We start from the raw sequence: 16,439 nt of genomic DNA, 5'->3' as shown, positions 1-16,439 counted from the left end.
GCCTTCCACAGAAACCAAATTGTCAAACACGCTGCATAAAGACTCATGTTGCAGGTTTCCTGAAAACACATCTCAAAGTCCAACCCAGATAAACAAGTGACTTCCATCTTACTAGGGGAGTTCCATTGCAAAATATTAAGTTAATTATGAAATGTCTAATTACAGCTGCCCTTTTAACCCAGGCTTTGACCACACAGTTGCAGTATTTCATACTTGTTCCCTATTTTTCTTTTCTTTCATAACTGAATACAGAGGACCAGCTTAGGTCCAATGAACGTCCGAATGAAGTGAAAGACACGTTGCACAACATTCCACTCTGTCTTGTTCCCAATTGTATTAACTTTTAAAGACGGATGCTTCTGGGGAGCGCCTGGGTGGCTCAGTCAGTTATGTATCCACCTTCGGCTCAGGTCATGATCTCAGGGTCCTGGGATGGAGCCCCACATCGGGCTCCCTGCTCAGTGGGGAATCTGCTTCTCCCTCTGTCTCCCCTCGCCCCCCTATTCTCTCTCTCAAATAGATAAATAAAATCTTAAAAAAAAAAAAAAAAGACTGATGCTTTTGACCAGCACTTTCATTTGTTTTACTAATTTTTTTCCTTAGAGAAAAAGAGAGTGCAGGGGTGCGGGGGAGCCTGCGGGGAGAAGGGGCAGAGGAAGAGAGAGAGACAGAATATTAAGCAGGCTATACTGAGCCTGGAGCCTGACTTGGGGCTCGATCTCACAACCCTAAGATCATGACATGAGCCCAAATCAAGAGTTGGACGCTTAACTGACTGAGCCACCCAGGTGCCCCTGCGTTTCCCTAATTCTTATTACAGGATCAAGACAAAGGATAGCCAAACATTTGAATAACTGTGCAAACAGAATAACTGTGCAAACACAACCTTTCTGGCAGGGACGGGGCAGCTGAAGCAGATCTCGTGGCTGGCCGCCAGCCCTACGTGCAGCAACTCCACAAGTGTGCATGCTGACGGACTCACAACAGGCCCATTTTGGAATCTGACCAGCGTGTCAAGGCATGGTCTCTAGATGTGTGGGCTGGTCTGCTCCAAAGCAGAATGTACGGAAGTTAAGAAGACTCACTGTGTTTTGAGCAAGTACACACACTCTGGCTAACGAAACTCCTCTGAAGTCAAATGTGCATGTCTCACTGTCTATACCGCAAGCCACAAGCTGGGGAGACGTCCCAAGGAGCCCCCAGTGATGAAGGAGAGCATTCAGATCGTCCTGCAAGCACCACTCCGTACACAGGCCTGATAGGGAATTGTCATCTGACTCTCAGTGCGGACGGACGCAAGCTGCTAAGTGAGCCACGTTAATAGCTGTCAATTTGCGTTTAAGCCACTGTGCCCAGCAAACTTTAACCCTCGTCTCAGGACATTTGTTCTCAAATACTTTTGTCAACTTGATATTGCGTCTGGAAATAGAGAATGCTTCAGGTATTATTACATGTAGTTTGCTGGAGTGAATGAGATAGTCAAAATTTCGATTGGCAACAACCGGAACAGCTCCCTTTACTGAAGCCGTCTATAAAAGGCACAGCCTGACTGTGTTACGTTTTACAAAACAGAACCTGAGGTGCAGTGTCACAAAATGAGTCCAAGTTGTCTTGAATTGGGAGAACCTAATATAATTGGATGGAAAATGAGAATCTGAGATGAAGAAAAATACTTTCGCATCTGAAAATCTGTTAAAACTCTAAACCCTTGGGGCACCTGGGTGGCTCAGTCAGTTGGGCTTCTGCCTTCGGCTCAGGTCATGGGATCGAGTCCCACGTCAGGCTCTCTGCTCAGGGGGGAGCCTGCTTCTCCCTCTCCCTGTGCTACTCCCCCTGCTGTGCTCTCTCGCTCTCTGTTGGATAAACAAAAAAATCTTTTTTTTTTTTAATCTAAAGCCTTAGTGATAGTGATAATACAGGTGTATAAAAATTGAAAACCACATCATAGAACATAAAGCCTAAAAGTTACTTTCTCACATTCTAATTCTAGAAAAGAGTTATAAGAAGCACTGACTCTGTGAATTTCTAAGCTACACAGTGACACTTCCTAGGATAGGCTGCAGAGAGGATCCAGGTTAAGGATTTGCCACAGGAGAACAACCTTCTTTGTTATCCTTGTCAGGAATGGCATCTGGGTAGTTACCCCAGCTTTCCCTTAGCATCTGCCTTCGGCTTGGGTCATAATCCTAAGGGTCCTGGGATGGAGCCTCATGTTAGGCTCCCTGCTTGGTGGAGAGTCTGCTTCTCCCTCTTCCTCTCACTGCTTGTGCCTTCTCTCTCAAATAAATAAAATCTTAAAAAAAAAAAAAAAAAAGGAATATTCTTGTTTGGGATACATTCCATAGAAAAGAAATGGAAGGATAAATGGACCCAAAAACAGAGAGAGAGATTAGATTAGAGGAAAAGATCTAAGTCACCAATGACTATAGAAGTACAACAGGATGTTCGTTCACTCAATAAAAATTGACTGTGTTAAAAAGGAAACAGGGGGCTCCTGGGTGGCTCAGTGGGTTAATCCTCTGCCTTTGGCTCGGGTTGTGATCTCGGGGTCCTGGGATCGAGCCCCGCATCGGGTTCTCTGCTTAGCAGAGAGCCTGCTTCCCCATCTCTCCCTGCCTCTCTGCCTACTTGTGATCTCTGTCTGTCAAATAAATAAATAAAATCTTTGAAATTAAAAAGAAAGAAAGAAAGAGGTCCAAAATGGTGCCCCTGGTACTAAGGCCACATCACCAACAGGGACTTAATGCCTAACCTAACTGGGCACTTGAATGGCTCAGTTAACTAAGCGCCTGCCTTCAGCTCAGGTCATGATCCTGGGGTCCTCGGATCGAGCCCTGCATAGGGCTCCTGGCTCAGCAGGGAGTCTGCTTCTCTTTCTGCCCCTCCCCCTGCCTGTTTTCTCTCTCTAAAATTAAAAAAAGAAAAGTAAGATCTTAAATTAAAAAAAAAAAAAAGACCTAACCTAACTGCATTTTCAGCCTATCTTAGAAATATAATCTTAACTAGTTAGTCTAGAACTATCCGGTCAGCACTAGTGAGGTAATCTGCCTGACAGACCCCTGCTATCCCCCAAAGGAGGGTGACCTTGCCTGAAACAATCCGCTCTTTGCGAGTGCCTTCCGTGTCATTCCCCCTTCTGTCTATAAGTGTTTCATTTTGTACAGCTCTTCGGAGCTCCTTTCTGTTGGCTAGATGGGAAGCTGCCCAATTCATGAGTAGCTGAACAAACCCAACAAGATCTTTAGAATTTACTCAGCTGTCTTCTGTTCTTCAACATAATTGGTGACAACTGTGGGATCTGAAGGAAACTTCTGATAACTTTGGGAACAATAAGAAACACAAACATGATACCCTCGAACCCTTCAAGTTCTCCTCTTGCAGTCCAAGGGCCATTGGTAAGTCCCTCTTGGTTGTGAGTTTGACTCTCTGTACTAATGGGCAGTAAGATGGCTCCCCACCTCACTGGCTTTCCACAGATCCCCCATTTGATTGGCAACCCCAGCCCTTGGCTCAGTCCCCAGATTCCACGATGGGAACTGCTGGCGGTTCAGTTCACAGTTCCCCATCTGTCCCCATTCCTTGGAATCTGCTCCTTTTGTCCTTACCCAGTCCCCAGTTCCATGTGAGGAATTGCTGGTGGTTACTCAGATTGGGTCCAAAGTGATTTGTGCTGATGAAGGCTACTGTTAATCTCAGAGGCCCAAATCCACGAAACTAGTGAGCACAAGCAAGCATGTGAAAGCTGTTAGAATACATGCTACCTAACTCCTAGACTCCTATGTCTTAGGCTAGTCACCTAACTTAAGAATAAATTGGTTACAGGTTGGGTCGCATTGACACTAGGGCACCTGCAACCTCAAGAAAATGTCCACGTGATGAGGTATCCCGTACAGCACCTTATAACTACCAAACCAGCGGCAAATTCCCCTTAGGTATTAGGTTGGCTCCAAGGGGATCAAAACCTTAGCTTAAACAAACAAACAAACAAACAAAAACCCTTAAATTCTGAAGAGTTGAGGGCACTACCTTCCAGCAACCTGCTTATTTAATGGTTAAGAAATATAATTTGGGAAGCTATAAATATCTACAAAAACAGTAAAATCTTACTAAAAAACAACCTAGAATTACAATGGCCAATGTGGGAAACATTCCAATTAAACAAGATCCTTTATTTAAGAAGTACACTTAAAAGTAAGGGTTCCCAAATCAAACAAATAGAACAGGATACCTATTTTAACAGATGTACAGAAGCTTCCAAAAGGTTTCAAGATTCCAAAATAGCTTCATTGAAAATTTCACTGAAAAAAGGCTAATGAAAAATCAGACACAAAAGGTACCTAAAACAACACCTAGGGGCACCTGGGTGGCTCAGCTGGTTGAGTGTCTGACTCCTGAGTTTGGTTTGAGTTGTGATCTTGGGGTTGTGGGGTTGAGCTCTGCAGTGAGCTCCATGCTGAATGTGGGGCCTACTTGGGATTCTCTCTCCCTCTGCCTCTGTCCCTCCCCTGCCATGCTCCTCTCTCTCGTTCAAAAAATACATAAAACAGGGGCGCCTGGGTGGCTCAGTGGGTTAAAGTCTCTGCCTTCGGCTCAGGTCATGATCCTGGGGTCCTGGGATCGAGCCCCGCATTGGGCTCTCTGCTTAGCGGGGAGCCTGCTTCCTCCTCTCTCTCTGCCTGCCTCTCTGCCTACTTGTGATCTCTGTCAAATAAATAAATAAAATCTTTAAAAAAAAAAATACATAAAACACCTAGGTCTTCCGCACTGGACCCTTCCAGGGGCACGTGATCAAAAAGCTGGCCTGGAAATCAATGCTTTATTGGCAATCAACTGGGACACTGGAAAAGAGGTTTTCTCAAAGGTTTGGGGCATGTCCTTCACATCTCTGCCTCCGAAGGAAGGCCCCCAGTGACGCGACTCTGTGGGATTTTCTGGTAAAGTGCTACGTTATTCCCTTAAACAGCTAAGGGGAAACTCGAATTAAAACTAATGAAAATCCTTGCCAAGTTCTGGTAGACACTGGAGCTATACTCTCTTCTTTAAACCCCACTCAGAGTCTACAGATGGGATCCTCAAAGACTGGCAGAAGAATTCCTAAGAATTCCTATTAGAGTCAGCTCTTCCTGATAGCTGTCTCTAGCATCCAGTAGAGAAAGAAAAAGAAAGTATCTTTCGCATCCTCCCTGGGGAGGGCTCTTGATTCCAAAGGATTGTTCAATACTGCCAGAAATATTTACTGTTTGTTCCAGCTCCATCTTGACAAGATATTTGGAAGAACTTTTTTTTTTTTTTTAAAGTAATCTCTCTACACCCAACATGGGGCTTGAACTTACAACCCTGAGATCAAAGGGTGTAAACTCACTGTGGTCAGTAGGTGGCCAAATTGGAAGCTGATACTCAGAGGCTGATAGGAATTATTTTTAAGGCCTTCTCCCCTAAATGAAAATAAAACTATGTATCAGAGTGAAAGTAAAAAATTTCTGAAGTCTTTGTAGAAGGATTTGCTAAAACATTCCAAAGACAAATGGCTCCAAATCCAGAACACAGCAATCCTCTGACTTTGATTAGAAATCTTTTTCTTGATATAAAAAAAAAGCAAATTAGAGATAACGTGGTTTAAATGGGGAGATCAGCCTATGCTATAATTTAAGTTACAGCCCAATTCCTTGAGAAATTAAGAGAAACTGTCCTTTCCTTACAAATCTTTACAAAACCAGAAATGCAGCTCTGCAAACAATTCAAAGCCCACCTGTCCTTTTTACCAATACTAAAACCTCCCCTAGTTTTCTCAGAAGTTTTTTAAGGAGTGGGAAAATTCGGACTTTAGGGAACAAAAGTACTTCTTTTAAAAAAAATTTTTTTTTAATTTTTAATTTTTTAAAGATTTTATTTATTTGACATAAAGAGAGCGAGAGAACACAAGCAGAGGAAGTGGCAGAGGGAGAGGGAGAAGCAGGCTCCCTGATATGGGGCTCAATCCCAGGACCCCAGAATCACAACCCAAGCCAAAGGCAGACACTTAATTGACTGAGCCACCCAGGCACCCCCAAAAGTACTTCTCAGAGGAACTTGCATTCTTTCCCTGAGCCTTTGAGAGAGAAGTGCTCTACCTGGTTGTCTCCAGGAAGGCTCATCTAGACCTTCCCCGATTCCTGGGACTGAAGAAAGAAGTGGGGGAGGCTATTTACAAATACAAATTGCTGTAGAGGCCCCCTTGTTCCAAATCTGGTCGGCGGCTTCCACACGTTTACTTTTAAGGACAACTATAAATCTTCAGTGTATTCCCCACAAATATTGGTAGAAAAAGCTTTAGACCTCTAAGCAGATAACCTTATTTTATCTGCCAGAGACCTGATTTGGATCCAAATGCTCTTTTATAAACTAGTGAGTTTCGCATTCTCATACCCATCTTATTGCTAGAATTTTAAAGTGAAAGCTCTAAGGGCTCTGTTGGCATATGCCTGTATGTTTACAGGGGCCTATACATATGTGTGTCACAGATATATGGTACATTCTTCCTCTGAACGGTATTGCCAAAATTCATGTGCAAAAGGGCTCTATTTAATCGGCTTAAAAACAAACCGGCATTTATATGAAGTATTCCTAAAATTCTCAGAAATATAATAGAAATTAACCCAAATGCCTTTCAGGTTCACATGTTCTGGGAAAATATTTGGAATTAAAGTTAATTTAAGTTTGTTGACTCAATTAAAATAGACATGTCTTCAGTGTTGTCAGAATTAAATATAATGCTGACATACATTTAGTCTACATAGGTTTACAATGAAAATAACCTGATATTATCTACACGATAATATGATACGAACATATAATAGCTATATTATATCGTCAACAGGAAAAATGACAGAATGAAGACTGACTTTGTCTAATGTCTCATGAAGTTTCCTTGGGTCATCGAAACAAAAGTGTATGCTTCTAAAAATTATTAAATAGATTCATAGATTTGCCAACGTAATGAATACTGGTGTAACAGGCAGATCACCACTGCTTACGTGTTAGTTTTCACTAGAAACTAAAGTTTCTAAGGGTTAAAAATTCTAAATAATATGTAATCAAAGCTACTGGAAATAATAAGAGAAATATCTCTATACGCAAGGAAAGCAGGGTATGGTTTTTGGTAAGAGAAGGTATGAGGAACAGAGAGACATTTTTATTGAGGGAGAAGACATTTTCTCCTAAAGTAAGGCTACTTATTTCAGAATGGAAAAGAGGAAAAACACAGGACAAAATCTGAATGTAGAAAAGATGTAGAAGGTTTGTAAAAAAGGAAATCTTGGGGGAAGGAATTTTATGTGTGGTCAAGTTGGCTAAGATTAAAATGAATTTATTTGAACAAAAAAGCAGTTTTAAGATAAAAAATAAGCTGGTACAAAATTAGAATTTGGTTTTCTCTCTGTTAAAAGGAGAAAGTTTTCTTGTACTATTGGTCTAAACGAAGTCTTTCTGACCTTGAACTACCTGGTATTTAGCAGAGGGCTCCTGGAATATCTCAAAAAATTTATTCTCTCCATACAAAGGGGTATTGGAAAACTAACTGGGCTTATTTGCTATGTTAAATTACATGGAAAGCATTGTCAAACGAGGAAAATCCTAAGCTTGCTTTATTCTGTACTTGTGTAGGTATACAAGTGTTCTAGAAACTGTATGAAATGCCTGGAAATCTACATGTTCTAGAAAATTATCAGTAATAATTCCAGTTACTATCCTAAAATGTTGTTTATCACAGAAATTACTAAACTTCCTTATCAAATGAACTCTCATCAGATCTTCAGCAATGCACATTTTTAAGTCTTTGTCACTCGCAGAAAGTTACTGTTCTACTCTGATGCTCTTCTGATGTGTTTCGGGTGCCTGGGTGGATCAGCTGGTTAAGTGCCTGCCTATGGTCAGGTCATGATCCTGGAGTCCCGGAATCGAGTCCTACACTGGGCTCCCAGCTCCACGGGTAGTCTACTTCTCCCTCTGACCTTCTTCCCCTCATGCTCTCACTCTCTCTCACTCTTTCTCTCTCAAATAAATAAATAAAATCTTTAAAAGAAAAGAAAAAAGAAAGAGTTTCTGCTCAGGTGCTCCATCTTCAAAGAGAACAGGTTTGTATTTTGGAAAGAACCTTGGCAAGTACAGGTTTCTGATTACTTTAAGATCATACAACTGTCCTCAGTAAGAATTTCCAGAACTAACACAAGAACCGGATTCAGGCAGAACAGATGTTAATTAAATGACTGGATGACTGGAGGAGGATCACGGCTTTTTGTTTGAGACACTGCTGGTTCCTCAATGTTTTGTTTTTCCAAATTTTTTAGCTACCTCTGACTTAACGGCAGTTTGAAAAGCATACCTTTGCAACAAAAGTATGAATGAAACATTTCCCTTTTCTCCCTACCTGATACCTCCAGAATCCAGAAGCTCTCAAGCATTCTTTTCATGGTAATAGTTAGGTATTTGTGTAAGTTCAGTAAGACTCTGTTCTTGTAACAGAACAAAATTAAAAACATGGGCTATATTACCGAGGACTTGACTGAAATGTCACATTTAAGAGCGATATGTATAGACTCAGATATGACAGACAGTTTAAGGAACTGCTGGGAAAAATCACTTGGTATCTTGCTTATAAAAGGTTCCTAGCAGCCTTATCAGATGAGTAAGAAAGGTCACTTCCTGGCAGGCCCAGAAACCTCAGGATATTTGGGGGAACCTTACAAAGAGAGAAATTCACCGAAATTATTGGTACTGCTGGTAAATTCTGATGGTAAGTCCTTGGAGTGGCTTCCTGGCCTCAGAGGCTATTAGGAGTTCAATCTGATTCTTTATGAAAAGTTCCACAAAGCAGTCTTAAACGGAGCTTATATGACCAATCACTATTCTTGTTGCATTTATCTAAGTAATCAGGCCAAGTTTAATGAAAACAAATTAGTTTTGCTGCAATTATTTTTAATTTAAAAATGGGGGTAACTGTAAAGAAAAATGGTTTGCCCTTTTGTAGATATTAGATTCTAATCCTATTAATTTTCTTTGAGCTTCTGTTATATACCCGTAAACTGAACTGGATCCTGAATTTCTTCCAGTATCTAGCGATGACTCTCCCAACTAACATTTTTTTTTTAAAGATTTTATTTATTTATTTGACAGAGAGATCACAAGTAGGTGGAGAGAGAGAGAGAGAAGCAGGCTCCCCACCAAGTGGAAAGCCCATTGTGGGCCTTGATCCCAGGACCCTGAGATCATGACCTGAGCTGAAGGCAGAGGCTTAACCCACTGAGCTACCCAGGCACCCTCCAAACTAACATTTCTAATTTTTCTTCCAGCCTTCTGATTTGGAATCAAAAAGACAAAGACTGCCCTTGAGTCTCCTTGGAAAGGACTCCAGGTCCTCCTCACCACCCAGATGGCATCCAGACCCAGGGGCAGCTACATAAAATCACTGAACTAAGCCACCTGGCTTAACAAAGGGACTCAACACGGTCTCTGATTTTGATTTGGTATGGATCTTGGGGACCATGGCTTGAAGTCCACTCTAGACATTAGAAATCATCCTGTGTATAATAATCATTGTAATCTCCCTGGTGAGATTTTCCTCAAAAAGTTTTAAACGCATGTTCATAGCCACCAACCACCAAAGATCTGCCTAAGACTGGAATGTCAAAAAAGGAACAAGGAGAGCTACTGATTGAAAAATGAGAACCTGAAGTCGTGATCTGTGAATACCACAGAGATTTGGCAAGAAAACTGTAAGAACTTGAGAGCAATAGCTGGGAGAGGCGCTGATGTCTTAGAATTTGATCACATCTCTAGGTTAAGCTGAAAGTCTAACCAAAAGGGAGGAATTGTTAAAAAAAGAGATAACAGGCCCAAAATGGAGTCACTTGTGCTAGGCCCACATCACCAAACCGAGACTTAATACCTAACCTAACCATAGATTCAGCCTCTCCCAAGAATGTAATCTTAGTCTGGAATTACTGGGTCAGCACTAATGGGGTAATCTGCCTGACGGGACCCCTGCCATCTTCCAAAGAAAGGTGACCTTACCTGAAACAATCCAGTCTTTGCTAGTGACTTCCTTGTCCTGCCCCCTTCTGCCTATCAAAGTCCTTCATTTCGTACAGCTCTTCAGAGCTCCTTTCTGTTTGCTAGGTCAGATGCTGCCCAATTCATGAATCAATGAATAAAGCCGATAAGATATTTAAAATCGATTCAGCTAAATTTTGTTTTTTTACATTTAATACTACTATGTACCAGTCACTCTGCTATCACTGGCCTTTCCAAACAAAACATACTAGAAGGCCAAGTGTGAACATGTGGAGAAAGATTTCATCCAGTTAAGGGTTTCTTGGCTAAAAGAGCCCCTAGGACTAATCAGCAAGGTAACAAGGCAGTCACACTGAGTGCTGGAGAAAAGTGCACAACCATTCTCGTTCTTTCAGCAAGTACTGATAAGGTAGCTTATACTGCCTAGGTATCGTGGAAAATGGGTCACGGAAGCCAAGGTATTTTCTTCACTCACTGCAGAGTCTGGCCAGCAGCTCCCCCACCAGAAGTCAGTCTCCACTGTCAAGCATGGGCTGAGATCCCATGGCAAGAGCAGAGACACCAAGTACCAAGTCAGTGCAGGAGGCAGCAGGGGTGAGGCAAGCCATGAGAAGGAGAAGCACCATGAGTGACGGGTCAGGGCAGGTCTAGAGCTGTGTCCTGGAAGCCAGGAAGGCTGAGGGTCATCGGGGAGGTGCAGGAGCAGCATTCTAAAGGGAGCGGCCATGAGTGCAGGGTAGCAGGATGGCTGAGGATCAGGGGCTTTTGAGAGCCATACAGATGCTAAATTGGCCACAGGGGATTGAGAGCAGTGTGAGGTAAGAGGTCTGGCCTTGAAGGATGACAACAAAAGTGTCCTCTTCAAAAGCATGAAAGATGGGTGAGTAAGAAGGGGCTAAGGAGGCCAGGTGAGGGGTCATGACAGTGATGTGCTCTGACACTGAAGTAGTGTGGGCAGCGGGAACAGAGAGAAAAAAGGGGATATGTGACACGAAGGAGGGCTGAAAGGATCTGGAGCCTTTGATCGGGAGGGTACAGAGCAGGAAGAGGGCAGGTTACAAGAGATGAGATTCGTGTCTGGGTTGCCGATGGCAAGATGGGCTGGTGACACAAGAAAGGGATGCTGGTAAGGGATCTGGCTTAAGAAAGACGTCTAGGATATCCATTTGGTAATGACTTTGCGAGAAGTATATAGACACGGGTATGGAGTTGAGGCTAGACCTCAGGGTTGAATACACAGACTTTGGAGGGAATACGGTTGATAAAGATGTCATGAGAACAACCTGGCAAAAGAATACTGGAGAGCAGTGGGCAGCCAGTCCAGGTGCAGAGAAGGACAAAGGGGATGGAGCAGGAGTGATCAGAAAGCATTTGGGCAAAACTGGGAGAAGATGATGCATTAAGGGAGAGGTGAGAGACATCGGGCACGCAGTCAGGCTGGGATAGTGGAGAGGGTGTCAAAGACATTCTCAGGCGCCCATTCTGAAAACCAGCCTCCTGAATAATAAAAATGGAATATTTAGTTAGAAGGGAACTTAGAGACCACCTAGCTCAAACTATTCATTTTAAAGTTGAGGACATGTAGGCCCAGAAAGTTACCAGAGTTTTCCATAGAGAAGAAACAAAGGGATAAAGAAGAAACAAAGAGATAAAGAGACCAAAAGGTGGGGTGCCTGGGTGGCTCAGTGGGTTAAAGCCTCTGCTTTAGCTCAGGTCATCCCAAGGTCCTGGGATTGAGCCCCACATTGGGCCCTCTGCTCCGTGGGGAGCCTGCTTCCTCCTCTCTGACTGCCTCTCTGCCTACTTGTGATCTCTGTCTGTCAAATAAATAAATAAAATCTTAAAAAAAAGAGACCAAAAGGTCCTTGCCCATGGTGACAGAGCTGGGAACATGGAGAAGCCAGGACCGAAAGCCAGTTGTCTTCTTTTTTATTATTGTAAAGTTCATTTATGCTTTCCAACATACTTTATATACCAATGATCGGAATTTCTGAAATCAGGTAATCCTCTTGTGTCATAAAATCCACAGTTACAGAGAAATACGAAATAGAGAGGTCACTTCTCTGATTCATAGGGTGAAGTTCTCTTCTCTAGAGCTCTGTGTTCTCTCTGAAATCTCTCTGCTTTTTAGCGTTGATGTACTGCTGCTGCGAGGAGCAGCTCCAATAGGGACCAGGATGGTGACCCCGAGAATACAGCACAGATGAGATGGGGAATGGGATTCCTGAAGGTTCAGAGGACAAGATGGTCAGTCCCCACAGTGAACTGGCCATCTGGAGGATCAAGGAAGATGAACTCAGACTTAAGACCTGGTAAGGTCATTAGATCACACAACTGGGCCGCCCACATGACCAACGGCCCAGGCAGGTCCCCATTAGACACTGTGTGTATCCATCTGTCCCTCAACCTCCAGTGCTCAGGAGTTTGTGCCTCTGCCAGCAGAAGGACACACACTCCAACATTTTCCAAAGGATAATGAGCAAGACCATTTAAATAGAGTCCACTTAGATGTAACTTTGTTGTGCTATTTTAGGGTTATGTGGAAATCCAGATCATTTCCGGCTGCTTCTGACCTGTCTTCAGATCTCTTACCAGCATTAAGAGAATTTGTCTACGGGCAGCTGGGTGATTCAGCTGGTTAAGCATTGGGTGCCCTGCTCAGTGGGAAGTCTGCTTCTCCCTCTCCTTCTGCCCTGCCCCCCGCCCTGCTCGTGCTTGCCTGCTCTCTCAAATAAATAAATAAAATCTTAAAAAAAAAAAAAAAAGTATTTGTCTAATGGGTCTGTCCAGGCATATGCTCACCGAGCAATGGCTCGTTTTCTCCTGTGTGCTCTGTAGTCTCTTCTTAGCCAATGTAAAGTTCATTGGAAAAATCTTTTCTGCCCATTATCTTGATGCTGCTCTCAGTGGGCATCTCTGTAAGGTTAGTGGCACAGAAGAGGCTATGTTAAAACAGGTTTAGGGCAGAGGAGAAGGCGATGGATTCTGGACCCAGGGTCAAGGGTGCGGCTCAGCCGCTTATCTGAAGTGGACCCAGGAGAGAACAGCAGTGGCAGCTCCAACAACGGAAACGTGAGGCCAGCACTTGGAACAAATTGGAACAAAATATGCTCAGGAAATGTTTCCAAATACAAAGAGTTATGTTAGATGAGCTCCAAGAAAAGCTTTTGAACTCTGAGTGGTGAGATCCTTGCAAAACAAAGAAATTTGATAAATCTTGTACACAAGTCAGAAATGGGAATGAAAGTAAAATACAGGCTTATCAACCACCTCCACCACAACCACAATACCGGGGGATGTGACTGCCCCCCCCCCAAAAGTGACTGACACAGGAACAGGTCTGACGGGTAACCATTTCCAGGAAGGGAAGTTTCAACAAGGCAACCAGTAGCCTGGCTTACCAGATCCCAAATCAGGGTGACTGAGGTTTTTTAAAAGGGATGCTATTAATCCAAATTAATAGCAAGGGGAAAGGAAATGAGAATGGAACAAACTTGCTGACTGCACATGATGCTCAGAGCAGAAAACACCATGCTGGCCACTTTTGGGCTCACCTCATTTGATCCTCATAACAATTCTAATGAGGTGAGTGCCAAGCTCATTCTACAGCTAATACAGAATGTTCCAAGATGTTCTTAAAAACTAGGTAATGTGCCTAAAGTCACAATGCCAGTAAGTGGAGGAGTGAGTATTTCACCTGGGACTGTGATTTGAACCATTCACTTGACAGATATTTACAGAGAAGCCGCCACATAAGATGCCACTATTGCAGATGAAGGAGATCCAGTAAGGACTTGAGTCTCTGCCTTCAAGAATTTAATTCTAGTGTATCTGTACTTCAAGGCTGCATTATATCCAACTCAGGGTCACGAAGAGGAAAGATAAGGGACTCAGTGACCTCAAGAATTCGAATGTTTATTCACCTACGGGAAAGCGGAACTACATACGCACTTGGGAGTTTACCAGCATTCATTATTCTGACCTACGTACGACTTAGACACACAACTACAACTTCAGTGCATGATATGAAAGCTGGCACACCAGCCAATGGTAACTGGATACAAAATGTGCCCAGACCAAAGAAGACGCAACCAGTAGAAGTTCCATTAATATCACTAAAGAATCACTTGAGGAAGTAAAAGTTGTAAGAGGAAGTAGAAAGGTCTGTGTACTCCAGCCAATAAAGTTGAGACTTTCTTAACTATTTGCTGAATGCAAAATAATCTCATCAGTGAAAGAAAAATATCTGGGAGAACATTCTAAAAAATGACTCAAAGCTCTAATCAGAGAGAAATTTAAAAAATAAATAAATAAAGTTTCCCTTGAAGAGTAAAAGAATATTCCCCAACCTACTAATCTGCCATTAATGGAACTCAACAGAGAATAAATGAGTAATCCAGCCACTGGGGTAACAAGACAAGTACTGTCTAAGCAAAATGGCTTAGCGAGCTATGTGGCAAAGCGTCAGAAGAACAGGTAGGATTCTTAACCTATGGACTAGACCCACTAGGCAGACAAAGAGGGCCCTTCCATAAACCCACCCAGGCCAACTCATGCAGGAATCAGCCGGCTAGTGGTGGACGCCATTCAAGTCAGATAGAACCAGTGCAATGTCAACTTGTCCGCACAGTGCGCTCCATCCAGAGGACAAAAACATGGGAAACAGAGGGAGATGGAATTTTCTATGTCAGATTGTTTGGATCCTAATTGATGTCATTGCTCTCTCTACCTTCATTTCCTTCTTGCCCACCCTCTGTGAAAGGAGGCACAGGGTAAGGGAGAGGCGGACCCACACTAACGAGGCAAAGTGTTTGAGAGACTGGAGGCCCACCCACCCTTCCAGGACAAGAGTTGGAAAACACAGGTTTACAAATGTGGCAAAATGGTAATGACTGGTGAATCCCGTTGTGGGTTTCACTGCACTACTCTTTCAACTTTTCTGCACACTTGACATTTTCCTAAAAAAAAAAAAAAAGTTTGAGCCAACGAAAAGAAAAAAAGCATGCAGCTTCAAAGAGACTGCAATGGAGAGGGATGAAAACTGTACCAGCTCCCATGTCTACGGGCAAACACTCAGTGGTAAGCTCTGGATAACTTTAAACTTTAAATCTTAAACTATCAACTTGTACCAACAACCCTGGAGATCAAAAAAAAAAGGAGGCTTGGTCAGGCCCTCTCTCATGTCTGATCATCTGTCTCTCAGCTGGGGCCATGTGCTGACCAGTGGAGATCGTCCTCTATGCTCCCTCCCAGAGCAGGCACCAGGGTCCAGAAGACTGCATCTGAGTTCTGTGACCTGAGGTCACTCTTTTCCCCAGTGTTCTCAGAGACAGTGGCAGACACCCTTGTCTGAGGACAGTAATGGCACCAAAGGATTAAATGGGAGCAATGTTTCCTATGCCTATAATTGGAAAAAGAACTGCCAACGTGGAAGTGGAAAAATAAGTTGCCAAGGGACGAAATTCATTCAGATGACAACCTATTCCATTGCTGGCCATTCCAGGAAAATAGGGAGTGGAGCTTTTTAATGGGAAGGAAATCTGTTATTCTATATACACCATAATTCACTTCATGACTTAATCCGGAAGGAAGGGAAATCTATTTGAGTTCAGCACCTGCCTGACTAGTCCCCTGTTGACCTCCCCACTCCGTCTGCGCCCCCTCCATCCCTCCCTCTGTAAGGAACAGAGGACCAAAATAGCTCCCGTCTGTGCTCCGCCAGGACTCACAGGCACACCACACTCTCCCCAGAGGGCACGGCCCCACCTCCAGGGCTGGGATTTACCAATGTCACTCAGCAAGGTAAGGATGGGTCCTTCCCGAAGGCCACAGCAGTTCTCAAACTGGTTCAGGTACTGTCAAGAAGGTGAAAAGCAGCATCAGAGTGAGCGGTCCCCGGCCACCAACAAGCCCATAGTGTGTTTTCCCAGCTGAAGTCATCTGGGGGCTCACCCTAGGCCCCGGCTCTGGGGACCTGGGCTAACAGGTGGCCTGCATAGCAGGACTGGCAGGAATTGGCCCAAGGCGGAGGAGGAGGAAGCGGTAGTGAGAACGCCCAGAAGCGCTCAGGCACTCACAGGTGAGGTGTCTGAGTCATTCTAAGAGGAGGGCTTTTTAGGCTCACCTGGGCTGCCGTTCTGAGGGAGGCAGGCCAGAGGCCTCGCTCCGCCACAGGGGGACTGCTGCTCCTGAGAGTCCCACGGAGGGCGGGGTGGAAGGCACTCAGTAAACGCCACGCTCTGACCACTCCCCCAGCATGGCCAGTGGGATGATGATGGGGGAGTACTTAATGAGTGCTTACTACGTGCTTGGGACCCAGCAAACCTCTGCACAGTTTAGCTCAGTGAAGCTCTACCTACATAGAGGCTGAGCTCCCACCGCCACCAAGGGAG

General features: G+C 43.8%; 1 protein-coding gene across 2 annotated transcripts in view; it reads right to left on the bottom strand.

The window, feature by feature from the left end:
• Positions 1-16,439, bottom strand: part of IKBKB (inhibitor of nuclear factor kappa B kinase subunit beta) — a 59,432-nt gene that overhangs the window by 25,358 nt on the left and 17,635 nt on the right. For both annotated transcript variants that reach the window (XM_032838082.1, XM_032838083.1), the window contains exon 5: positions 15,833-15,902. In XM_032838082.1, coding sequence (XP_032693973.1) covers positions 15,833-15,902 — 70 coding nt within the window. The remainder of the gene's footprint in view (positions 1-15,832; positions 15,903-16,439) is intronic.

The sequence above is a fragment of the Lontra canadensis genome, unplaced genomic scaffold, assembly GCF_010015895.1.
Source record: "Lontra canadensis isolate GAN:19392208 unplaced genomic scaffold, GSC_riverotter_1.0 scaffold101, whole genome shotgun sequence".
Lineage (NCBI taxonomy): Eukaryota > Metazoa > Chordata > Mammalia > Carnivora > Mustelidae > Lontra > Lontra canadensis.
This window is presented reverse-complemented; position numbering and strand designations above follow the sequence as displayed.